Source organism: Rattus norvegicus, chromosome X, assembly GCF_021556685.1.
Source record: "Rattus norvegicus strain SHRSP/BbbUtx chromosome X, alternate assembly SHRSP_T2T, whole genome shotgun sequence".
Taxonomy (NCBI): Eukaryota; Metazoa; Chordata; class Mammalia; order Rodentia; family Muridae; genus Rattus; species Rattus norvegicus.
In genome coordinates, this window is record NC_141554.1 from 161,075,081 (window position 1) to 161,101,088 (window position 26,008).

At 42.2% G+C, this 26,008-nt stretch overlaps 1 protein-coding gene across 4 annotated transcripts; it reads right to left on the reverse strand.

Annotated features, from left to right (window-relative positions):
* Window positions 1–3,274: 3,274 nt before the first annotated feature.
* On the reverse strand, window positions 3,275–11,899 carry Fam3a (FAM3 metabolism regulating signaling molecule A). 4 transcript variants are annotated; one of them, NM_001109324.1, is made up of 10 exons: window positions 11,567–11,899; window positions 11,316–11,388; window positions 9,638–9,751; window positions 9,134–9,157; window positions 6,280–6,403; window positions 6,095–6,153; window positions 5,649–5,699; window positions 5,251–5,335; window positions 5,041–5,167; window positions 3,288–3,991 (listed from the first exon to the last, which is right to left on the reverse strand). In NM_001109324.1, the coding sequence occupies exons 2-10, from the start codon at window positions 11,326–11,328 to the stop codon at window positions 3,905–3,907; spliced, it is 684 nt and encodes a 227-aa protein (NP_001102794.1). In that variant the 5' UTR covers window positions 11,329–11,388; window positions 11,567–11,899; the 3' UTR covers window positions 3,288–3,904. The 4 variants fall into 4 exon arrangements, with proteins under 4 accessions (XP_087456713.1, XP_087456714.1, NP_001421283.1 ...); NM_001434354.1 differs by having other exon boundaries at window positions 3,280–3,991; window positions 11,316–11,850; XM_087600587.1 differs by lacking the exons at window positions 9,134–9,157; window positions 9,638–9,751; window positions 11,316–11,388; window positions 11,567–11,899 and adding an exon at window positions 7,090–7,281 and having other exon boundaries at window positions 3,275–3,991.
* Window positions 11,900–26,008: the final 14,109 nt, after the last annotated feature.

Consider the following 26,008-nt stretch of genomic DNA (forward strand, 5'->3'; position numbering starts at 1 on the left):
TTCAAAACAAAACAAAAACTAGGAGCTAGGGAAATGGTTCAGTGGGTAAGAATCCCCAATACTCCTGTAAAAATCTGAAGATCATTGCATGGGCTTGTAATGTCAGTGTTGGGGTGGGTAGAGACATGGATTCCAGGACTTTGCTGGCCAGACAGCCTTGCCATAACAGTAAACTTCAGATTCAGTGAGAAACAAATATGAATATGAAAATGTCTTAAAAAATAATGCAGAGTGGTAGACGAAGTAATCTCATGCCCCCCATACCTCTCTGGGTTTAACACATGGCACACCTGGGCATGCAATGCAACATACATACATACATACATACATACATACACACACACACACACACACACACACACACACACACACACACACACACACACGGGCTAGAGAGGTGGCTCAGAAGTTAAGAGCACTGACTGCTCTGTAACTTCAGTTCCAGGTGATCAGACACCCTCTTCTGGCCTCTGCAAGCACTGGGAATAAAAGTGCACAAAGATGGGTTGGGGATTTTGCTCAGTGGTAGAGCGCTTGCCTACCAAGCGCAAGGCCCTGGGTTCGGTCCCCAGCTCCGAAAAATAGAAAAGAAAAAAAAAAGTGCACAAAGATATGTGCAGGCAAAATACACAAAAATTAAGGTGGCAAGTAAGTGAAGAAAACAATTAAGGTTGACTTCTGGCCTCTATACACCTGTGCATCTGTACCCACCCCATATACCCTAACAAGGTGGACAGCACTGGAGGTACACCGCTGGAAATTGTCCCCTGGTGTGCATACACACATTCTCATATTCTCTCTCTCTCTCTCTCTCTCTCTCTCTCTCTCTCTCTCTCTCTCTCTCTCCCTCTCACACACACACACACACACACACACACACACACACACAAAACATACATACAAACAAAAAGACAAAGATTGGACAGTTACAATTGTCTGGGATGCACAGGTGGGTCTCGGCTTTTCTAGCTAATAGTAAGCATATTTAGCAAGATTCTGCTTCACCTGGGAGTAAGTTGCTAACCCAGAGAGCTTACGCATCTCGTTCCTAACCTCTAGGGCCTGTTGTAGCTTTCCTAAACTCACCAGGGTCCTTTAACTTTTCTGTACAATGGCAATAATGACAAAACTTTCTAGAGTTGTGTGAACTATGTAAGCAAGCTGTATAAAACTAAAATCTTGAAAGAATAAGCTGAGACTTGTCTGACCTCTATTGGGAGCACTAGAAGTGTAGCTGAGGCAATACTGGCTACACTGTGGAAGCAGGTGAAAGGTGTACTGTATTTTTATTCTCTGTATACCTTGAGATTTTTTGAAATTTTCTATAATAGAAAAATCAAGAGACAAATATATTTTGATAATTGTGGATATACATCACTATCTGATTTTGTCAAAACTCAAAGAATGTGGGTCTAGGAGATGGCTCAGTGGATAAAAGCCTGAGTTTGATCCCTAGGACTCACATGATGGAAGGAAAGAATCAATTCCTGAAAGTTGTCCCCTGATTTTCACATATACACATGTAAAAAGATTAAAAAGTATGAACATCAAAGAATGCATAATACCCATAGCAAACATGATGTAAAAAAATTATTGTGACCAACATGAGTCTGATGGGCAGTTTCTGTAATTTTCACTCAGTTTGCTGTGAACTTAAAATGGCTTTAAACAAAAAAAAATGTTTTGTAAAGGGGACAACAGAAGTATAATTTTCTTTTGACAGTGCTGTGGATAGAACATAAGACCACTGAGCCCTCAGAATATACTTCATAGAATTTGGTACAGAGAGGCTGGAAGAGTGTTTAGTTTATAAAGTACTTGCTTCAAGTGTGAGGACCTGAGTTTGACTCCAGAACCCACCCACATAAATAAAAAAGGCAGGGGAGGGAGACATAAATGGATATTTGGAGCTTAAGGCCTTAAGCCTAGTTCTGAGTTCCAAGCCATTTGAACGAACAAATAAACAAACAAACATACACAGTGGAATGTGGTGGCACATGCCTTTTATCCCAGGACTTGGGGGACAGAAACAGCCAGATCTTTGTGAGTTCCAGGACAGCCAGGGCCGCATAATGAGATACTTCTCAAAACAATGAAACAAGTAACTAATGCTAGGCTTGGCACCTGCCTTTAATTTCAACAGTTGAAGTAGAGGTAGGATAAAGTAGAGGTAGGATGACGTTTGCAAGTTCCAGGCCAGCCAGAACTACCGTAAGACCCCGTTTAACAAACAAAATTCTCTCCAAACAACAGCAATAAACTCCACCAAAAAACCAAATCCAAACCAAATAAAGAACTCAACAAAGACAGCATTTGAAGGACACTCAAGGTTGACTTCTGGCCTCCATGTGAATGCACACAAACATGCATCCATATGAACATACCTGCATAAGCACACAGGCACACAGACTTAGACTCAGAGGGCTGGGTGTAGCTATTATCATCATTAAATCTGAGACAAAGAGCTGAGACCTGCTGACTTTCCTGCTTGACTCTGTTAGCCTTGGATATACAACTAGCTCTTCCATAGCCTTCCTCCCCTGGGCACCCCATACCTCTAAACTAGCATATTCCTGCCATCGAATACTTCCATTCTTTTTCTTTTCTTTCCTTTTTTTCCTTCTTAACATTTACTTACTTGTGTATGTGCATGTACTTGTCTAACACGTGGTCAGAGAAAACTTGCAAGGGTTGCTTTTCTCCTTCTACCATGGGTTCTAGAGACCACCAGGTTTGGCAGTAGGTACATTTATCTAAGCCATCTCCCCCATCCCCGTCCCTTTTAGATGCAGCACTTCATGTAGTCCAGGATGCTCTGGAATTTGCTATGTAGTCACAGATTTGATTTGAACTTTTGATCTTTCTGCCTCACTCCACTTCCAAGTGTTTGAATAACAGATGTATAGTACCATATTCAGTCCTACTCTCATCTCAGAGATGCTTTATGGGATCCTCAAATGACTATGCCTTGATGTCTCTCATCTAGAAATGCCAAGTTGTGTTGCTTCTGCACTCCTGGAGTTATTTCAGTGGTTGTACTGGTTCTTCCCCCTCTAGGCATGCACTGGGTTAGTGAGTTTCCTTGAGTTCCTCAGTACAGAACCATGTCTCAAATCAAATCCATGTGTAATGTCAGCTGGGAGCTATTCTACCTCATATCTCAGTCACATCTGGCCACAGGGCTTGTTGACAAAGGCTGTCTGCTTAAGCTCCAGGAGCATTGCTTGAGCCTCTGGGGCTTATCTGTCTTCTCCACACATACAGGACACCACCCTTGACTTTCCACTGAGGACATCTGAATATACTTTATTTCACTTCAAAAGATTAGTTTATTAACAAACAGGTCATTTAGAAGGTGAACCCTCTGACAAACTGCATACTGTCATACACCTTGTGAGGGACTCTGATTGGACTCCAGCTACTTGGGCACTAAAGGTCAAATTGCTCTATTAAGGCTTGCAGAAGTCATCTGATTAAGCTCTGATTTGGCTTAATTAAAAGATCACATTGAAAACAGGGTTGGATAGCAGTGCAGTGCCTCTGGGATGGAGAGTTTCTTGAAAATGTCCCAACCTACCGGATGGATGTTCCAGTAGGAGGACCAAGCACTGAAGACCCTTGCCTCTGGGGGCACTCAAGAAACAGAAGATGAAACAGGAGGGGCAGAGGAAGGGGCTGATTGGTAACTGACTGTGGGATCAGCTTTAGGAAAACAAAGACACAGGTACCTAAACTTCCTGACAAAATGAAACGGGCCAGCCCTGCAGTCCCCATCACCTTGAGGCCACTTTCAAGCCCTAATGTGTTAGGAAGGGGGAGCCTCATGCCTGGGCATGGGGCACGGGCTCCACCCTACACTGGTGCCATGCTGCCTCCTTCAGTCTGGTCCCAGAGCTCTGCTGTGTTAGCTCCTTCGAGGAATACAGCCTTCCATCTCCAGGGCCTCTGGCCAGCCCTCATACTTGTTGGTGTGCTTACTGTTCTTCATATGCTGTAGAGGTTAATAGGAAGTCATGATCTGGCTCTCAGGGGCCAACCACCAGGGTACTCCAGTCTGTTGCCCTTTCCTTCCCACAGGGAAAATTGGGGATAGCCAAAGTGGTCTATTATTTTACAAGTGAACTGGAGATAGGCAAAGGTGAACACTGTGGGCAGGAGGGAGTCCATATGGCCCTGGTTCCCCCAGAGGCAGGGAAATGCTAGAAGCTGCTGCCCTAGTTGGGGTGAAGGGTCTTGGGGGGCATGAACTTGAGTTGTTTTTGTCAGCCAAAGCAAAGGAGAAATCTGTATTTGTTGAAAGCAGTGGTTGGAAGCCTACCTAAGACTTTCTGCTTAGGGCCTCCTTAGGTAAGAATGATGCCAGGGCCCCTCCTTTCTCTGGCATCCCCTAGCATAAACCCTGACTGATATACCAAAGAGTGAACCCAGGAGAGGTGATAAAGGAGTATGTAGCAGAAATTGAAAAACTGGGTTATGACAAGGCTAGGATGGTAGTGAGCATCTTTTTTCTTTTTAAAATTTGAAACAGTATTTCATGTAGCCTAGGCTGGCCTCAAATTTGATATGTGGCCAAGGATAATCTTGAACTTCTGATCCTCTTGCCTTTACTTCCACAGTGTTGATATTACAGTATGTGAAGTATTGATATTACAGGTGTGTCCCCTGCTCAGTTTTATGCAATGCTAAGGATTAAACACAGGGCTTCATGTATGCTAGACAAACACCCACCATAAGTGAGCTATATCCCTGGACTGAGCATCCTGAAGGTGTTTGCAAATATTTCATATATATATATATATCTGGCTAATATGCAATCTGATATTTAAAGACTCCTTAGGTTGAAATATGTATAGGACAGGAAAGATCAAAGTTATTGTTTTACCCCATTGTGATAACAAGGAGCCAGGCCTAACCAGGGCATAGGTCAGGGACAGAGATCAGAACCCAGCTGGGTACAATTTAGGGAAGCTTTGATGTGAAGTGAAGGGGTATCCAGGTTACCAGGGATAGAAGGCAGGGGTGCCAGATTCTCTGCTGTACCTGCTCAAAGGGGCTCTTGTTCTGCACACCCTTGGCTCCCACAAACACCCAGCTGTCACGGAAGGCTAGCTCCTTGGCATTCCTGCTGCCCAGCTCAGAAAAAAGCTTCCTGGTCTCTTCATTCATCCTGTCACATAGTAGGAAGAAATGTGAACTGGAGATTGTTACTGTACTGGAAGAAGATTGAAGCTGGACTTGGCAGTCACTTACTTGGTAGCTGGATCATCATAGGATGCCACAAACACCAAGGTACCTTCATGCAACGGCCGGATGAACTTCAAGAGATCATTGACATCTGGTGGAGATGGGCCCACAGAATACAGAAATTCAGGTTTCACCAAGCAGCCCTTCCTCACCAAACAATATTCTTCAAATGAGGAAAACAAAGTAGGGACTGGCCTAAGGCTGTTCCACATCAAGGACCATCCGTATAAACACAGACAAGCTGGTAAAAAGCTAGGGCCATCCACTCATAGAACAGAATCCAGACAGATTTCCCCATCCCCTGCATTGTGAACTGAAGGCAATACTTGAACAGCTGAGGGCAAAGATAGAGGGCAGGGTTTCAGGGAGAAAATGTACAGTAGGCTGCTGTGATAGCCACTCACCTCCAGCCCACATGTCAAAGGCTCTGGCTTCTAGGAGCTCACCACTGACCCCTGTATAAAGAGGAAGATCTACTGAGCAAGCTGGGTCATGCCACTTTACTACCTAAGCCCCCAGCCCAGGCTCAAACATGGTGGGTGGCAGCCCTTTCTAGAATCCTCAGACATGTCTTGTCATCCTCTCATTCACAAAGCTGCAGCCCATAGAGCCACTGGCATCTGAGGTCCTAAGCGTCTACCACTATTGTCTCGATTGTCACTGCTATCACATCCACTGGGTGACTTCCTGTGTGGAGCTTTCAGCTGGCATAGAATACTTCCCAAGACTCCTAGGGAGTGCCTAGAAGACACCTGCACCTGCATAGGGAGTAATGAAGTGGAGGAGAAGGCCATACCATAGTATCTGCTTCTATAATCTGAATTCTGCCCCTACAACATGGTGGACTCACCATTCACCAGGGCGATGTTCAGTCCACGGCCCACATTGTCCTTGATGCTGCTCATGAGCCTAGCAGGGGGGAAGAAGATCTCTTGTGCGCATATCATCTTTGCTCTTCCTCACACAACCATCAGGCCTTGGCCTTTACAGACTTGGCCTCAGGTTCCCCTCCCACTTCCCAGCCCATATGCTCACATCTTGTCCTCGAGGCAGATCTTGGGCCCGATGACATTGGCAGCCCCGCTGACTATGCGAAAGGCCAGGTGCTCCTCAGGACACGGCTGGGGCAGGCCGCACTTGTACTTCCTGGCCCTTGGTTCTGAGTAATGATAGCAGATGTGACCCATATGTCTGGCCCTGGTGTCACCTAAGATCTGAGGGTAAAGGTCAGGACCAGGCACAGAACTGAAGGAACGGCTACAGAGCATGGAAATGGAGAAGGAGGTGTAGAGGGCTAAGATCAAAGCTGGGGATGCTTCCAAGTGGTGTGTTGGCAAGGAGGGAGGGACTTCAAGAATTAGATTTTTCTGCTATTGGTAGGAAAAGGGAAAGGGGGTAGACAGCTGGCTTAGAACCCTTGTATAACCAGAACAAAGTAGAGGGTCCAGAAAGTCAGGATAGGAGCTATGTGAATGAGGAACACAGACCAAAGTAGATGAGCTGAGGTGGATGAGCACAGCATGGGGCTCTACTAGCCTCTGTATTTTTTCAGGGTAAGGGTGGAGATGACTTCTGTAATGGCTTAAATTATGATCCTACAAATTATACTGGAGTTGGAACTCTCAGTTCCTCAGAATGTGGCTGGGAAACTTACAGATAGGTAAGTTATGATAAAGCCATACTGGAGCATGTTGAGCCCTTAACATAGTGTGACTGGTGTCCTTATGAGACAAAAGCATACAGGAGATGTTGTGAGAAAGTACAGGCAAAGGCAGAGTGGAGCAGTTGCAAGATAAGGCACATAGAAGGCTTCTAGAATCTGCAGGGGCACAGAAAGACCCTTACCTGGAGCTTTCAGAGGGAGCACAGCCCTGTTGACACTTCCATTCATACTCTTGGTCCCAAAAATTGAGAAGATAAATTTTGGTTGTTTAAAGAACCTGCTTTATTCTGCTCTTCTCAGAGTAGCTTCAGGAAGCTAATAATAGGTTTTGGTGCCAGGAATTGGGGGTTTATATAAACAAATACCACAAATACCTAAGGATGTAAAAATGGATTTGGAACTCGGTAGAGTGAACAAAAGCTACAGAGTTTTGAGATGTGCAGTAGAAAGAGCCCTGCATTGCTTAAAACAAAAACAAAAACAAAAACAAAAACAAAAACAAAGAAAACCCGAAACCCTGCTGGTAGGAATACAAAGTGAAGCCAGGTATGGTACTGAATATCTGTAATCCCAGGACTTGGAAGGATGATGTAGAAGGATCATGATTTCAAGGCTATCCTGGCCTGTATAGTAAGCTCTATATTAAAACAAATTTAGCAACATGGATAGTAAACACAATTCTGGTGCAAGCTCAAAAAGAAAGAAAGAACAATGGAGAGTCTTCTGTTGAAGCTTTCATTTACATCATCCTAAACAAAGTATCGATAGGAACATGAATATCATAGATCTTTTGGTGAGACCTTAGAAGGAAGTTGAAGAAGCCATTATTGGGTGTGGGAGGAAAGGTTAGCCTTGTTATAAAGTGCCAATTGTTCTGGGGCTTTATAGGAAAGGAGATTCTCAAGCATACTGTAAAAGGCATGGTCTGGTTTTTCCTTGCTGCTGCTTATGGTAAAATGAGAGTAGACAGAACAGTTGGGGAAAGAAATATTAATCATGAAGAAAATAGAATGAATATAAAGATATAGAAAAATCTCAGGCTAGCCAGACATAGGCTTGTAATCCTAGCACTTGGGGGATGGAGGCAGGAAGATCAGGATTTAAGGTTACCCTTGGCTTTATAGTGAGTTTAATGATAGCCTGGCATTCATTAAGTCCTATCACAAAGGAAAGGGAAGGAAAGAAAATGTTGGCTTAATTATATTGCAAAAATTGATAAAGCAGTCCAAATCCCAGAATTTGATAGGGTAAGGCAGCAGGAACATAGAGCTTGAGAGCTACAGAGTAAGTTCAAAGTCAGTTTGTGTTATAGAGTGAAACTCTGTTAAAAAAACTGAAACATTTTATGGACCAGAAAAATAGCTCTGTGGAGAGAGAGTATTTGTTCAGTATGTGTGAGGTCCTGGGCTTCATTTCCAGCACTGTAAAACTTTTTAAAAGTATCCTTTAGAGGGAACACAGAGATGATGGCTGGCTAAGAACTTGCTAAGGAAAGGAAGCCCATGATTTTATGTGCGCTCCTGCCTCTCAGAAGCCTGGACCTCAGATGGGATTATACAGAATAGATCTGTGAGGGGCTCTTTTGTCTTATAACTTAGGCCCTCATGAGCTGCATGAGAGGCCAGCAAAGTTTGCTTGAGATTTATACCAACAGAAACATTGTCAGTCTATGAAAAGAACTGAGATGAGAATACAAGAATAGAAAAAACAAGGGAATGAAAACAAAAGGAAGGAAGAAAGATGGAAGTGAGGTAAGGGGGAAAGGAGGGAGGGAGGGAGGAAGGAAGGGAAGGAGGGAGGGAGGTTGATTTTAAATACAGAGCTAGGAATGAAGAGGCCAAAGAGGGTCCAAGCCCAGAGGGTGACACTATCTTCCATTCCAGAGGATGTGGTCACTTCGGTGGGCCTAGAGAGTAGAGTATAGAGATTTCTTCTTAGGTCTTTACATCTAGAATTTGCCGTGTTATGATTGGACTTGCTTAGGACCATGAACCCCTGCTTCAACCCAATGTCTCTTGTTTGGAATGAGAATTTTTTTCCCTATGCTTGCCCCTTTCACCTTCTGATGGTGGTTAACTCATTTACTAGGTTCACAGCCCAGAAACCTATGATAGCTAGTTGGGAGACGCCAGATAGAGAATGGAAATCCTAGTGGGTCTGGCTGGCAACAAAAGGCAGTATGAAATGCAGGCACAGGAGGGAAGAGGGAAGGGACAGGAGACTTACCTGCAGTCACTGAGTTCTCTGGGCCTGTAGGTAGAGAGTTTTTTCTGTTAGCATAGAGGCCTCCAGGAGTCTACAGCAGAGTAACTAGGCTCAGGGACTCGGGTTCAAGTCAGGCTATATTTGGCATTTTCCCTGCTCAAGTCTCAATGATGCCCTGATGTAAAACTGCCTGCTCCAGGAAAAGAATGAACTGGAATTGTAAACAGTGCTTATGTGACTTGGCACCAGTGACAAGGTATAGAATCCCTTGTGTGTCTCAGAGCCCAACCGAAAGTCCAAGATGATCAATATTCAATGGAGGCCTTTCTACTCCTTACTCCTACTCTATCAACTTCCACTCAATATTGATTGCAATTAGGGATGTTCTCTAGGATGGTTTGTAGGAACAAGGCTGCATTTGTGTTAGAAGATAGGCCTAGGGCAGCAATGAAGCCTGCCAAGAAGGGAATGGAAAACCCAACCACCATAACCTCTATAGTGAATCAAGAGGGTCCCCACACTCACTGGTGAAGAATTGCTGAATTCGAGGAAGGCCAACACCAGGACCACCTAGGAGGATGGTGACTAGGATCCAGGTGAGACCCATAACGATGATTAGGGCCACGATGCGCAGGGGGCCTGCAGGCAGGATAGACACAAAGCAGGACTATCTCAGACATCAGGGAACAAACCCTGCAATAACCCACTACTTCACATGACCAGATCTCTCCTTCTACTTGGGAACAGGTGATGGTAGGATTGGAAGGTGGGGGGCTAATTGCTACCCACCAGACCCAAGAGAGAGATTTGAACTTCCTCCTAGTAGAGGAAAGAAAGTGAGTCCAAACATTGAGGCTGCTCTATTTGGGTCTCCCCTGCAGGTTTGGAGGGGCCTTTTAGAACTCATGTTCTGGGCAGGTTCCATAGCAACAACCTCAGCATCTTGCCTCTGAAACTATCAGTATATTTAGTTGTTCACCCATCTGCTTTGCCTGTCCTCTTGTTCTAATGGAAGCTCTATACTCCTGGTGAAGACCAGTCCTTCTACCTGTTTCAAGATCCATCAAGTTCTCTCCTGTCTCAGATATATTGTGCTAAGACTACTTTCTATCTTACTTTCTCTCATATTATCAACAGGTCCTAACTTAGTAAGATAAAGATGAAACAGAGCTCCTGCAAGAAAAATATCATTCACTGACTCTTCATCTTCCACTTTTCACCAAAGTCTTTAAAAATTTATATTCTGGCTTGGGATAGCTCTGTGGCAGAGCATTTGCCCAGCATGAATAAGACCCTGGCTTCCATCCCCCAGCATACACATAAAAGTAATTTACATTGTGATTTCTATCACCTCACTCCCCAATTCTCTCCCCAAAAAATCTTCTAATCTAGCCTTGCTCCCACAACACCAACTAAATGACCTTCCAAACCAGACCACCTATGTCTTTCATGATGTCACATTTCTGATTGTCTATATGCTCTTTCTGGACCTCTCAGTGGGCTGTCCAAGCCCTCCTGATGCAAACACTTCACTATAGATTCCAGGACACTACCGTCTCCTGACCCCATCATCTGGGACTTCCTCTTTGTTGGTTAGATTGTGTTCCATTACTCTCTCCTCAAAAGGTGTTATTTTCCAGACTGCCTTCTCCCATCTTCATACTATGTGGGAGATTTCACCATGCAACAATGACACCCACACCTCCAGTCTTCGAACCCATACCCTTCCAGCCAGTTCCTTAATGTCCAATTTGGACTTATCCACAAAGCTGCTATCTTACCAGTTCTCAAATTCTACTCTTACCCCAAACAGTCCCTCCAAGGAACATTCATATTAGTAGTCCAGCTGACAGCAGAGCTGCCACTCAGATCGCACCCAACCTCACAGGCACCTAAGTCAGTTCTCTTCTAAGGCCATGCCTCTCTTTGTCTACTCTCCACTCCTTTCTATCCAGCCACTAGGCTCCCTGGAGCATATTTCTCACAATTAATTTTCCAAAAGGCAGCTGGTCTGTTATTTGTGATATATAAAAATCAATCCTTAACTTAATAGTTTGGGAAGCTTTAGTCCTCAGAGGTGAAAGAAAATGAGTTTGCACAGTCATCCATTAATAAATAAACAAACCAGTGATCACCCAGTCCCCTCCTAACACAGACACTAGGACACCTGAACTCTCTTCAGTTTGCTGTGGAAGCCACCCACCTGCCAACCTCATGTCCACTTCTCCCGCTGGGTTGGGACCTCCGGCAGGTGCACTGTTTGTGAACTGTGGGTTCTTGGAGGAACGAAACAGGAGAGAGTAGGTTTGGGAGTGGGGGCAGGGGCAAGTCTGTGCTGGACGAGATCGGTGCTATGACTTGTTCTTCCAAACACCAGTCCGGGCTCAGTTCCTCATGAGCGCTGGGAGAAGCCCTGTCTGGCCAGGAGAGCCTTAGAAATCTGTCCCACCTCACAGTCTGGCTATTAGAAGTCTCCAGGAATGGAACGTAGCAATGGTCCTCCTCGACCCGGGTCCCTCCAGTGCTAGGCCCGGGGCTCAGGTCGCTCCTCTCGAGGCTGGTGGCAGAGAATGGTCAGGCCAAGGATGTTGCCTGGGTGTAGGGAGACGCAGACCGATCAGGGAGTTCCCCAGTGGTCTCGCTCTGCCGGTTAGGTGAAGCAAATGAGTCACGTAGGAAAGCTTAGCAGGCAAGACAATGGCCGCCCGCAGAACGCCACTACCCACAGGCGTCGCTCTGCCATGGGCCCATAGGCTGCGCTGTGGGTCCGCAGGTCCTCACGCAGGCTCCACCTCCAGGCTCGTCTCCTCCCTCTTCTCCAGAGGCTGGGTAGGAGGTACCGAGTGTGGCTGTGCACACCTCTTGTGCTAAAGCTGAACCGCCTACCTTCCTACAAAGAGCCGGAGTCATTGTTGCAAAATAAAATCTACTTGTAGACTTTAAGGCACTATACATTTTATAGTTCATGTTTGCTTAGAACTCTGTGTAACCCAGGCTGTCCTCAAACTTGGAGCAATTCTCCTGCTTCAGTCTCTCGAATGTTGGAATTACTGGCTTAAACCACCAGAACCCCCATTTCCACTTCCTCCACACACACTCTTGGGTGAGAGATCTTCTATTTCTACGTTCGATGAGCTGAAGTTCCGATTGTGACTTGATATCAAAGCTTTCATGGCTCATAAGAGGATGGATCTGGGGACATAGATAATGACTTAAGGTTGACATATGTTCTTTAAGAACATGGAAGGTTCAGAAGCACATGTGGAGATAAACCTGAACCTATGGTTGCTTTTTTCTGCTTAGTGTTCTTTCCTGAGAGTGTTCTGTTTTATGTATCACTCAGTGAGGGAATGTTTGGAACATTGCTTTCAACCCTCATGTTTGAGCTTTTTGCCCCGACCACCTACAGTGTCAGGGCAGCTGGACTAGTCCTTTTTAGCTGGATCCATCTATCTCTCAGGCAGCTGCTGAGTGGTGGTATACGCCTTTAACCCCGCACTCTGGAGGCTGAGGCAGGTGGATCTCTGTGAGTTTGAGGCAGCCTGGTCTACAGAGTGAGTTCTAGGACAGCCAGGACTACATAGAAAAACCCTGTCTCAAAAAAATACAATTAAATGGTATAAATTATATTCACAGTGTTGTGTAGCTATTACCAGTACCTATTCCTGTATGTATAGATTTTTACATATACATATGTAACATATATATATATATATATATATATATATATTACATATAACTGCTGGTCCTCCTGCTTCTACATGCCAAGTCTTGAAATTAAATGTATGACAACATGCCCAGCAGGACTTTAGTTGTAGCTATAATGTCCTAATTCTTTTTACCCTATGTGTGATATGTGTGTATGTAGATATGTGTCTTTGTTCATGTATGTTGAGTGTAGGCATGTGTGTACCAGGACACATGTGTGGAGATCAAAGGACAACTCCAGGTATTGGTCCTAACCCTCCACCCTGTTTAAGACAGGGTCTTTTTTATTGTGTGTATGGCTCCCTAGGTGGCGTAAAAAGCTTCCAATCTGTTTCTGATCTTCCTATAGGAATTCTGGGATTATGGGCAGGTGCTACTGAAGCCTGCTTCACATGGATCCTAGGCTAAGAATAGTCTAGGAGCCCTGCAGACAGGCAGAGGAAGGTGGATCACTGTAAGTTCAAGGCCAGCCTGTTCTGCATAGTGAATTCCAGGTCAGCCATAAAGGGAGTTCCAGGTCTACATAGATAGACTCTGTCTCAAACAAATGAGCAAACATCCAACAAATCAACAACCACCCCCAAGCCCACAAAGAATGCAGGTCCTCATGTTTGCATGACAAGTATTTTATCCACTAAGCAGTCTCCCCAGCCCTCTTTTTCTTCCTTCCTTCTTTCTTTCTTATTTTTTTAAAGACAGGGTCATGCTACATAGTCTGAGCTAGTCTTGAACTTACTGCACAGCCAAAGATAACCTTGAATTTTTGTTCGTTTGTTTTACGTCTCAAGTGCTGGGCTTTCAGGCCCATTCTGCCTGGTACTTACTGGGTGGGTGGGGTGGAATCTAGGGCTTTATGCATGAGATGTATGTACTTATTCATCAGAGTTACAGCTCTAGCCCTAATTTTATGTATTTCAAAGTAGATTTTATATATTTTTTTAAAAACTTGTGCTGATTCATTCTGTTGTTTGCCTGAAGAAACTTCAGTTGAAAAGTTTCCTTAGTGGGATTAACCTGCAGGTATACCTGTGGGAGTATTTTCTTGATTTCTGATTGATGCAGGAACACCAAGCCCACTGTGCAGTGCCTTCCCGGGGTAGGTGGACCTGCTTGAGTTATGTATGAAAGGTAGCTGAATGTGAACCTGCAAACAAGTCAGCAAGTATCATTCCTCCATGTCCTCTGCTTCATTTTCTGCTTTCAGAGTCCTGCTTTAAGTTCTTGCCCTGACCTTTTCTGTGGTGGATTGTGACCTGGGAATTATAAGATAGTCGAAGGCCAGATCCCAACAGTGAGTTCAGTGATCCCAGAAGGGGAGGTGGGGTTGGTGATTAATGTAAAACAGAAAACAGGCAGGCACACACATTAACAAAGGCACACACACACACACACACACACACACACACACACACACACACAAACAGTGGATGAAGCAAGGCTCTAACAAGTTCCAACAATTTTATTTCTTCTCCCATAGCTTATATATCCCAGCAAAATCTTTCTACCAATATAAAAATTACAATGTGATCACTTTCTATTTTAAGTGAATAATTACAGCAAGTATACATTTTTTAAAAAAGCATGATCCCAATATCATTACATGATTAAATGTTTTACATATTAAGTTGAAAAAACAAATTGTTCCCAAGAACCCATGTACATTCATGTTTAAGTGATTTGTTATAGATTAACAAAATGTAGGCAAGCAAGGTATTTTTTCTCAGCTAGTCAGGCTACAATTTGTGTTTACAAAGAAAGGATCAATTATTTTATTATTTATCTTAAAAAATAATCTTTAAAAAAACAAAAGAATCAAAAATCTAAACCTTTATATTAAAAAAACTAGTCATTTCTACTTTAAATCTTCAGGGTGCACATCTACTCACCAATTTTTTTTATTAAATCATCTCAGGAAGCTGAGGCAAAAATAAATGCAAGAAATTAATCATCATCTTGATTACCAGAAAGGCACATCAGCTAGTACTAGTTAGGGTGCCATTGTTCTTGTTCTCTGACCTCAAAAAATCCCTAGCTCAATTTTTAGAAGTGTGTCTTTCTGAACTTTAAATTGTTCCCCCAGATTTTCTATGTCAAAGCCACTATCAAAAAACATCTTAATCTAACTTTACTAACTATATCTCTAAATTCTTTCTAAGGCTGGTGGTTGAATCATCAATCTATTCTAGCAACAATGCTTGGAAAAGATCAATCACTGATACTGTGAGTGCCAATGACGCTGCCCAGCGAGGGGCTGGAAACTCTCTTAGAGTTTTCATTACCACTCTTAGATTATGAAGTGTGTGGTAACTGTGAGGGCAATAAGCAGATCGATGTTCAACAGCATGAAGTCCTCAAGACACATAGTCCTTGGGATTCTGCCTCTCTGATTCACTCCCATCATGGTTTGCTAACTAGTGGACTGCATTCCATGAGTTCTAAGGCTGTTTTGCTGTTCCTCTTGCATGGCCCCCAACATAAGATGAAATAAGCCCTTTCCTTCATTAAATTGCTTTTGGTCATAGTGTTTATCACAGTAATAGAAAATCAAAGTAGAATAAGAAAAATTGTAAGTTAACAGCAAAATTGAGTATAAGGCATGGGATTTTCCAGGTATACCTTGCATTGTTCTGCCATGTATGTGCCATGTGATTTCTACTGCAATTAAGATACTGCAATTAAGGAATCCAATGAAGTAGATTTCATGACTGTTATCCATGTGGTAGTGGGACTTTTCCATGATGCAGCTGCCTGAGGGTCAGCCATACTCCTGTAGTATACACAATAAACTCATTAGAGCTTAAAAAACTTGGTAGGTAGAATATAGAATGATCTCAGGTAGGCATTGAGAGGCTCAGTAGTAGGACATGGGTAAGGCCATGGGTTCAGTTCCCAGCACTTACATGCTCAACATAATCTTCTAAGTGCTTTTTGCTCCAAACAAGTTGAGAATCATTTTTAACCACTATAGTTCAGTATAGTGACTCAAACCTATAGACCTAGTACTCAGAAGGCTGAGGCAGGAGGATCACTGTGAATCCAGGCCAACCTGGGTATGCTGGATAATTTTAAGTCAATTTGGCAGAAGTTAAAGTCACTTACTTGTAAGGAGGGGAAAATGCCATGGGATAGGAATCCCACAGGAAGACCAACAGTGTCAACTGACCTGGAACCCTGGGAGCTCTCAGAGACTGAACCACCAACCCAAGAGCATACACGGGCTGCACTGGCCTCAATGAGAGAGGATGCATCTAATCCTGCAGTGACTTTATATGGCAGGGTGGGGGATACCCAGAGGGGCCTCCACCCTCTCAGAGGCAAAGGGAAGGGGGAATGGTGGGAGGGACTCTGTGAGGGGAAAACCCAAAAGGTAATCAGCATTTGGGATGTAAATAAATTGAAAAAAAGAAAAAAGAAAATGCCTCCATAAGATAAGGTTGTAGGCAGGACTGCCAGTCATTTTCTGAATTAGTTTGATGAGGGAGAGCCCATATTTAATTTTTTGGGGAGGTGACAAGGTCTCACTATGTAGTCTTTATTAGCCTGGAGCTTGCTATGTAGACCAGACTGGCTTTGAACTCAAGAGATCTGTCTACCTTTGCTTCCAGAGTGGAGGGATTAAAGGTATGTGCTACCAAGGCCAGCTCTCTTTCTAATGGAGGGCTACTGCCCCTCCCATCTTTTCAGTGTCAGGGATCTGACCTAGGGTCATGGGCATGCTAGGTACATTCTAGTCAAGTTCTGAGCTATCCTTAGTTTTTATTCTTTTTCAAATTTATGTATGTATTTATGTATATGTATATGTGTGGGGGCATGTGCAGGCATGTACATGCCACAGTGTGCAGTGCCTATGCAGAGATCAGAGGACAAGTTGAGGGTCTGTTGGGTTTTTTCCTTCCATCATGTGGGTTTCAGAGATCAAAGCGAGGTCATTGAACTTGGCAACAGGTGCCTATAGCCACTGAATCATTGCACTGGTCTAGTCCTCCATTTTTTTTGAGACAAGGTCCTATTGATCTGATCCTGTTGTACCTGCCTCCAGAGTGCCAGGGTTACTTGTATAAAACCTCACTCAGGCAGACATTTTGTTTCTCTACTTTATCCCAGGTTAGGTTAGAACTCACCATGTGTCCAGGCTGGACTAGAACTTTGGCAGTCCTCAGGAACCAGTCTCCTGAGTAATGAGATGATAGGCATGAGTCACCAGGGCTGACTCTTCAGTCAGGCACTTAAATTCTTTTATTGTGTGTGCATGTACAATATGTGTATATGTGGGTGTATGCACATATTATGATATACATGTGAAGGAAGAATAAAACTTTTGGGTCACTGTGCTTGTGTTGTTCTGTCAGACTTGCATTTGATACAACTGATTTACCTGCTGAGCCATTTCAACAGCTCTATACCAGACACTTTTACTTTAAGATTCTGAAAACTTATACCCTGGAATGAATGAATGTTGCCGAACCTATTTTAGAGGTTCTTGGGTCTATTTGATAGAATGAAGGCTATGAAACGCAGACCCCACTAGTGCAGGCTCCTTGACTCCCTTTTTATGGGCTCAGGACCACACCTTCACATTTACACAGCATGAAGGAAACAAGCTACCCACTAGCCTGTGTGCTCTTTTTTATTTATTTATTTTTAAAATAGACTCTCATGAATTCCAAGTTCTCCCAACAAAACAAAACAAACAAAAAGCCCCAGATCAAAACCAAAACCACCTCCAAAAAACAAACAATAACAAAAAACCTGGTTCTCCCCCTTCCTAGTGCTGTGACCCTTCAATACATTTCCTCATCTTGTGGTGACCCCAACCATAAAATTATTGTTTGGTAGTTCATAACTGTAATTTTGCCACTGTTATGAATCATAATGTAAATATCAGATATGCAAGATATCTAAGATGTAACCCCTCAAAGGGGTAATTAGCCACAGGTTGAGAACCAATGCTCAAGAGAAAGGTAGGAAGGTAAGGAGTTCAAAGTCATCCTCTATTACATAGCAAGTTTGAGGCTAGCCTGGCTATAGAAACCCTGTCTCAAAAACAACAGCAACAAAACAAAGTACACTGAGAAAATGCAGTTAAACGAAACAAACAGAATCATTAAGTCAAAAGCTTCTATTTTCCTTTAATTTCCAATCTTATTTAGATGCTGGGAGCCAGCCTGGCCCGGAATGGCTTGAAGTGGGACACAGTATTGGACATAAAGACTGATGGTCTACTGCCTTCTAGCTCTCTAACTATACTGAATGTTTGTTGATGGCTTCTGTAGACTTACCAGTCTCTTGTTTATTTGTAGCTGAAAACTGCTGGCTTCTTTTCTCTTTAACTTTCTGTAGCTCTTTTTTTCTTTATAAATCTCTATACTTTATTAAATGTTGTATCTTTATTTCATAACTCTGTTATTGTTCTGTACTTCTTTAAACTCTGGGAGAACTTAGTTCTTTATTACTGTTCTGTGCTAAAAACTTAACTCTTACTTGTGCTTAAATAAGTGTTAATATCTACCAGTTAACACCTGCTATTTAGCAGCAGGGAATTAAGTAAAAGGGCTTATTGCTAGTGCTCCTTTCTCTGTCCAGGAAGCCAGAAGCCTCTCTGGCTAGGCTGCTTAACTCTTATGTAAACCAGAGAGGAAGGAAAGGAAAAGAATCAAAATGCTTTTGCAGGCAAATATGCACAGACATATACATTCAAACATCCACGCTCTGGCTGGGCCTTACTGTCTGTCACAATCAACTCCACAAGTATTTATGCATGCTTACATACATACATATACCTATACACACATATAGACTAACAGACATACATGTTTGGATGGGGGGGTGGATGGTAGATGGATAGATGGGAGAGAGCTCCCCACACCAAACCATCCAACCGACAATTTTATTTCTTTTCTCTAGTCTTTTTATACCTTCTTAGACAAAAAAAAGTTCTTTAAAAATTACCTTAAAGATAAGATGCTACATAAAATGAGAGTTACAGAAGGATGTTGATATTAAGTTCAAAGCAGTGTTTCATTATCATATAGTCATTAAAAATTCAAAGCAACAGTTTTTACATGGTCTTGCCTTATCATAGTACACATCTGTGACTTTATCCTTGAACCTAAATGTTTTTCCTTGAACACAAAATTGTCCCAAGTCTATTTCTCTTTTTAATATGATTATGAAAGCTCATTGTATTTCTTATTATATAGCCTTCACTCTCTAGGGCTGAGGTGATAGGTGTGACCCTCAAAGCTGAGGTGAACAAGGGACTGTCTTCATTTTTTGTTTTTATTCTAGTATTAAGCAAGATCCTAAATGACAGTTGAGGGTCCCCATCTGTGTTTTTGTATCCCAGAATTGAAGTGACAGCTGAATGACTTCAGTTCCTCCCTTATTTTGCTCAGTATAGGAACCAAAATCTTGGACTTCAGTTGAATGTTATCACTTGGACCTCTGTTTCTGATTTGTGTGGCTACATGGAGCTGAGGTGGCCTTTATTGTCTGCTGAGCTTCTTGCCATGCCTCCAAAGTAGAATAGGGTAGAAAAGACCAAATATTAGATACTGGTTTATTGATTTATTTGGTGAGCTACTTAAATCACTGCTTGTACTTCCTATTTGCCCTATTTGCCAACCATGACTTCACTTGCTATCTAGAACAAAATGACCTGGAGAAATAGCTCAAACAATGGGTCATTGCCATTAACAACATGCTGGCTACCAAGCATGTTTTTGTAAAGTCCTGCTCACAAATTAGATCCAGCATTAAAGCCTTTCAGAAGCTGTCCTGGCTTCATTCTATTGGGGACATTTCTCTTTCACTCTCATTGGTGCCAGAATTCTTATTCCAGAAAGATTCCCAAAACAGTCTCATTGTGTCATTATTCCTGAAGTACTGCTGGCTTATTTTGCCTCTGGTCCTTGGTAGGGACTTACATCTGAGTGATCAACAGGTGTCCTCACCTCTCTTTTGTGCTTTATGTTTTCTTACCTAACCATAGTATTAAATAAGAGTCTAGGTGACAGTTGAGAGTCCTCATCTGTGTTTTTGTGTCCCAGAGTCGAAGTAGTAGCTGAATGACTTCACCTACTTCCTCATTCTTTCCAATGTAGGGACCAAAATCTTGGATTCCACTTGAATGCTAACTTACCTGGGCCTTCATGTACTACTATAGTTGAGGCAACTAATGTAGCCTAGACTTAAAATGTCTCTATTCTAGTGCAGCTACAAACACCTGTGGTTACAGTTGACTGTTCCACTTACAAGTTCCTGATTTCATCTAGTGTAGGCATATAGGGAGTCTATGTCCGTTGATTTCTGCAGATCAGGCCATAAATCTCAGCACTAATGTTTGCATCAAAACTAAGGTAATGTACTGGAGAAATGGCTTAGTGCTCAGGTGTGCCTGCTGGTCTTACAAAAGACCTGAGTTTAGTAAGGGCAATACACACACACATACACACACACACACACACACACACACACACACACACACACACACACCCTTAAAAGTAAGGTGCAAGCAGAGTGCCCTTTGGTGTAGGATCAGGATGCTCTCCTCAGTCCTTCCTCTTGCTTACTCACAGTCACTTCCATGTCCCTTCTGTATATTAGGCTCCCTGTGCTGGCCCCCTTATAGGAACTTCTGCTTTAGGGACACTATGCCAGCAAGATCCCAAAGTCGGCTACATCTCTTGGAGTCTAAAAGTTGGGGTGTAACTTGAGGGTTTCAACAGCACTCTAAGCACAAAGAGCCTCCACATGGTCAGTACTATTTCCTGGTGCCTTTGTCTGCTTTCCCTTGCCCCAAAACTTTAATACCATCCTTAGGTGAACATCTGAGGCTTTGAAAACCCAGTCTAACCATTCAAAGTGGTTGAGGATTTAAAAGGCTCTTTCCCAAAAACAGACATGAGGCTGGTGCCCCTTGGCGATGTGTGGAGGAAGGTATGGGGGCAGCTTTAAGGAAAGATGGGCAAGATTCTGTCATTTTGGGGCTGGCAGGCTTTACATTGTCACTATCCTTTTGTAAAACCTTGTCTACTCACTGTAGCCACATGGCTGTTGTACCAGGAGTCGAGAGAATCTCTCTGTATCATGGGGTTAAAGAGCAACTGTGTGGCCTTTTATCTAAACATGGTGGGAAGAGCGATATTTATGAGAACCAATAGGAGATGACTGTGTGGAAGTGGTATTGAGGCCTCACATGGGCTTTGTGCCCTGTCTCCAAGAAACTATTCAACCTGGTTCTACATGCTTTTTCATGGGCTGTAGTAAAAGAGTGGAGACTGGGCTCAAAAGCCTTCATAGCTCAGCTCACAACTCTGAGCGCCAGAGGACAATGGGGACAAACTTGGCTTGTTGTTGCATACATTTGCGCTGCCAGCTCTCAGGCCTACCCTCAGTGGCACCATCAGCTCACCCATCTCAGGCATAGGCACCAGGAGAATGACGGCCTGTCCCTATGCTAAAGCCTGACCTCCAATCTTGTCCATGGAACCTTGCTGGACTCTCTGGAAGACCTTAACCAAAAGTGTAACTGTCATGTCTGAAAAGAATAAAAATATTCTATAGTGTGTGATACATACCCTTAAGCCTGGCACTTGGAAGCCAGAAGCCAAGTAGATCTCTTGTGAGTTTAAAGCCAGCATGAGATGACTATGGTATAAAGCAACAGTTATAAAACTTCTCAGTCCTACTGAGCTCTCTAGAGACTGCTTATCATTAATTCTCCTTTTAGACTAAGGAAACCAGAACAGGTTTCTAAAATATTTTGGATTGGTATGGATTTTTATAGTAATAAAATTTAAGGTTATAAAGGTCTACTCACATTAACAAAAGCTGATTTAAGATGTATGCCTAACTACTTATGTCTTTGCTAACTGTTCAACTCTAGGTGTCTAGAAAATTGAGATTAGTAACAACATATGTTTGATTAATAAGGTATGTTTGAAAAATAAGGTATGTTTGATAATCAAAGTTTATAAATTTCTAAGGTGTACTCAGGTTCATAATAATATGTCTACCCCCTTTGTTTACTTAGTTAAACTTTAGCTATTTGGATAAACTAAGTCATAGAAAAAACGAATTTTATTTTGATGATATTAAATCTTCAACTCAAATTTTAAGGTTCAAACTTAACAGGATAATACTCTAAAATTTCAGCCTTATATACGTTACTAACTTGTAAACTATTCATTTAGTAACAAGCTTTATCTAGTCTCCTGTATGTGTTTTCAAGGTTAAGCCTAAAGCAAATCTTGTATAGTTAATAGACAGATGGTCCTCAAATTCTTCAAAGATCTGATGAATATGGCATTTAAAATGTTTAAGCTTCTTATAATAGAACTGCCCACTCCTAGCAGGGTTTCTAAAGAAGACTCGACGACTCTTCTTAGATTGTGGTAGTATTAATCACTGGGCAAAACTGTCCTGTGCCTTGCCTGCTTCCAGGGCTCTGTACAAACTGGACACTTTTTTTGGGTTGATTGCCCTACTTTGCCTGGTTAAAGTGAGGTCAATTTTCCCAAATTCTTCTATGGGAAAAATCTCTGAGACCTGGGTCTGTATAGATAAAGGCCATGCTGCTCAGTATGACAACTGAAGAGTGACCACTGCCCTCCAGTGAAACTGTGGAGACCACAGGAGCCTAATTTAACCCATATAGATAATGGGTTTCTGTCATTTTAATTGATGCATAGATAATTTAGATTATGTTTAAATGTATAATTTTTCTTTTCAGATCTCTGAAGGTATTGACTAACTGTAGCTATAACAGCAACAAGCAAGCAGCTCCTCTCCCAAGGCTTCAACTGCCTTCTCTGTCCTGCCTTTTCTGTTGTCTTCATGTGTAAAAATCAGGTCTTAAGCCTCACTTTCCTAGGCCTCCAGTTGAAAAAGACAGGACTTACTAAGACTCTAAAACCAGAAAATCTATAAACAGTTTTAAAGGTAATTTCCCTAAAAGTGACTATTCTTTTATGTTTCAAGGTATGTAAATGCATTTTATAAATGTATAAGTGACTTAAGACATAAAAAATGAAGTGTTTCAGATTTCTTTCCTTCTATGCTATTTTAAGACTTCAAAAATTTACAGTTTCAACATTAATCAATAGAGTTCTGATAAGCTATTAATCTATTTCTGGTAAAGTACTGCTAATGTTATAAGTCCCAAGCTCAGATTTCAAATTTCCTTTGGTTGTCTTCTAAGTAAACTCAAAAGTGCTTCTTAGTGTTCTAAAAAATCTGTTCAATCTATATAAGCTTTAAAGAAAATTTTTGCAAGCTTCAGGGAACTGACTTGAATCCATCTCTCAAAGGTCAAATGGATGCCAGATAAGTATCAACAACCTATTTCCCACCTGCCTATTCTGTCTATTGCCTATTCATGGTGGTGGTATCTCTCCACCTTTCCTTGGTCTTGGGACTCCACTCTACCAAATGTCAGGAACTTGGGCCTGGAACTTTCAAGATAAAAAATTTTCCCTAAACTCTTTAACTTTACCTTCTTTCTTTTGCCTGTCTATCCCAGCAGATTTCAAATCAACAGACTGCTCTAGCACTAGCTCCAGGTGTTCCCTCAACATATGTATTCTGGACCACTTCAAAAGGTGGTTTAGCCTTCAGACTGCTTCAACTAGGCCTTCATTTGCATACTCCCAGATGGTTCTGCAGAGCCTAGACAGTTAGTGTTAACAGCTTACTCTTCCTAGACTTGGCCTCTTTCCAGCTTCCCTGGGGACCCCCTACAAAGATACCCCGACATCAGCAGGAAGTATTCATAGAGAAGACACTTGCCCCTTATCTATTATCATTAAAAAAGGCTAGGATGTTAGGTTTCAAACCTGGGACGAATGGCTGAGGTGCCTGTTTAACATGTCAAAGTGGATCTGGCTTCTCCCTGCATTCCCCCCACTCCAATCTCTATAGGTTATGGGGTCCTCCCAGATGGCATATCCTGCCTCCTACCCTGAACTCTTCAGTCCAGGTTGCTGGGCTGCTCTTCCCTATATAATCCAAACATTTTTTTGTTACTGCTTTCTTTGTGCCTTTGGGCCTACTAGCTGATACGCTTGATTCTCCTTTCTTCTTCCCCTCTCCATACTTGGCTCAGGGTCATGACCACTCAGGTGTCCCTGCCTCTATATTCTCCCTTTAATATCTTTGAGAGAGAGAACACACACACACACACACACACACACACACACACACAGAGAGAGACAGAGAGAGACAGAGAGAGACAGAGAGAGACAGAGACAGAGACAGAGACAGACAGACAGACAGACAGAGATAGAGATAGAGATAGAGATAGAGATAGAGATAGAGATAGAGATAGAGATAGAGATAGAGATAGAGATAGAGATAGAGATAGAGATAGAGACACAGACAGAGCAGTGAAACAAGGCATTCAGGAAATAGGAATTTCCCCCAGGAATCACTTGTTGAGAAAAGAAAAAAAGTTGAATCCCATTGTTAGCTAGAGGGGATCTTATTTCCAGGGAAAGCTTGTCAGACAACCTTGCAGGATGATACTGAAATCCAGATGATGGACTATATAGACCAGAACTGATTATGTGTACCTTTTATTTAAACATTAACCTCATGTTAGTACCCCAAAATGTGGACTTGGCAAGGAATCACTGGATCTATTTGTTCCCTTTCCAATGTGGCAACGTGCTCACATTGAATACTTTTTTTTTAAATTTAGAGAATACTTTATTAGTTTTTTAAATCAAACCCACGTATATAAGACCTTACATATTTAATACAGTGTGTTACCCCTGTACAAATGGAAAAAACTTAAGTTCAACATTTCTAGACCAATATGGCTGTTAATTTCTGTACAGTGCCAACTCAACACAGTAAACGGGGATACTTTTTTCGAAAGTTGACAGCACAGGTAAAGTTTCAAAAAATTCAAATTATATATCTGTATATATATATATTTATATTTATATAAAAAGACCAATAATAGCAGTGTGTTATGCATCAACAGCAGCAACAGCTTTTCCAGGTTCTGCAGTCATCTGAACAAAACTGTAGAGACATCCAGCACACTCCATTAAAAAAAAAAAAAGTAAAAAAACAAAACCCGAGAAAACAGCACAGTTCTGTTACTCTTGTGGTACCTGGCACCATTTTTTTTTTAAATTAGCTTCTCAATCATCATCTGGAAAGAAAACATTCTGAGCAACATCATTAAAAACAGCTCTGATAAAGCACGGTCACTACTACGTATCATAAAGCAGGTACAAGCTATTTTACATCCACAGAGGTATGATACAGTACTGTCCTACATCTATAATACTAGAGGATACAATTTAAAAGGCATTATTTGAGACTTGATTCTACTTTTCCAGCAGAGGGCCCAAAGGATGGTGTGACACAGCTTTGTAAAGAAACATACTCTAGACAGGATTTCCTTTCACTAGTGGCACACTTCTAAGGATTCATTCTCTCCATGAATGTCAGCTAAAACCGTTATTAAAAAAATGAAATATCCCTAGAACAAAACCGTATAACCACCGGATTCACATGAAGATGACCTAGTGGAGACAAGCTGGACCTCACCTTACCAACAAGCTATCAAATCTGTTATGTTGAAACAGTGAGACCTCCAAGGAAGGAGATGCCAAGTAGTGCTTCAAAGCTTCGGACCACAATCAAACACAGCATCCTTTTCAACAGAAGCAGAAGCTCATCTGAATATGCTCATGGATGCTGACATCAACATTTAATCATCTCCTCACTCATCCAGGAAGAGGGGGAGATCAGTTACTACTGTACTTTATTGTGTTCAACCAAATCACCATGTTACAAAAATAGCAAGCTGCCATAATAAAAAATAAGGCTCCTCTATCCAGCACCAGATAGCATCATTTTACTTTCAAGCCTAGAAATTGCACACTTGTATATAAACCAATCGAAGATGAGGATTGAGAGTTCATCTTGGTGGATTTTTCCTTTGATGAATATGAAGTGTCCTTCCTTATCTTTTTTGATGACTTTTAATTGAAAATTGATTTTATTTGATATTAGAATGGCTACTCCAGCTTGCTTCTTCCGACCATTTGCTTGGAAAGTTGTTTTCCAGCCTTTCACTCTGAGGTAGTGTCTGTCTTTGTCTCTGAGGTGTGTTTCCTGTAGGCAGCAGAATGCAGGGTCCTCATTGCGTATCCAGTTTGTTAATCTATGTCT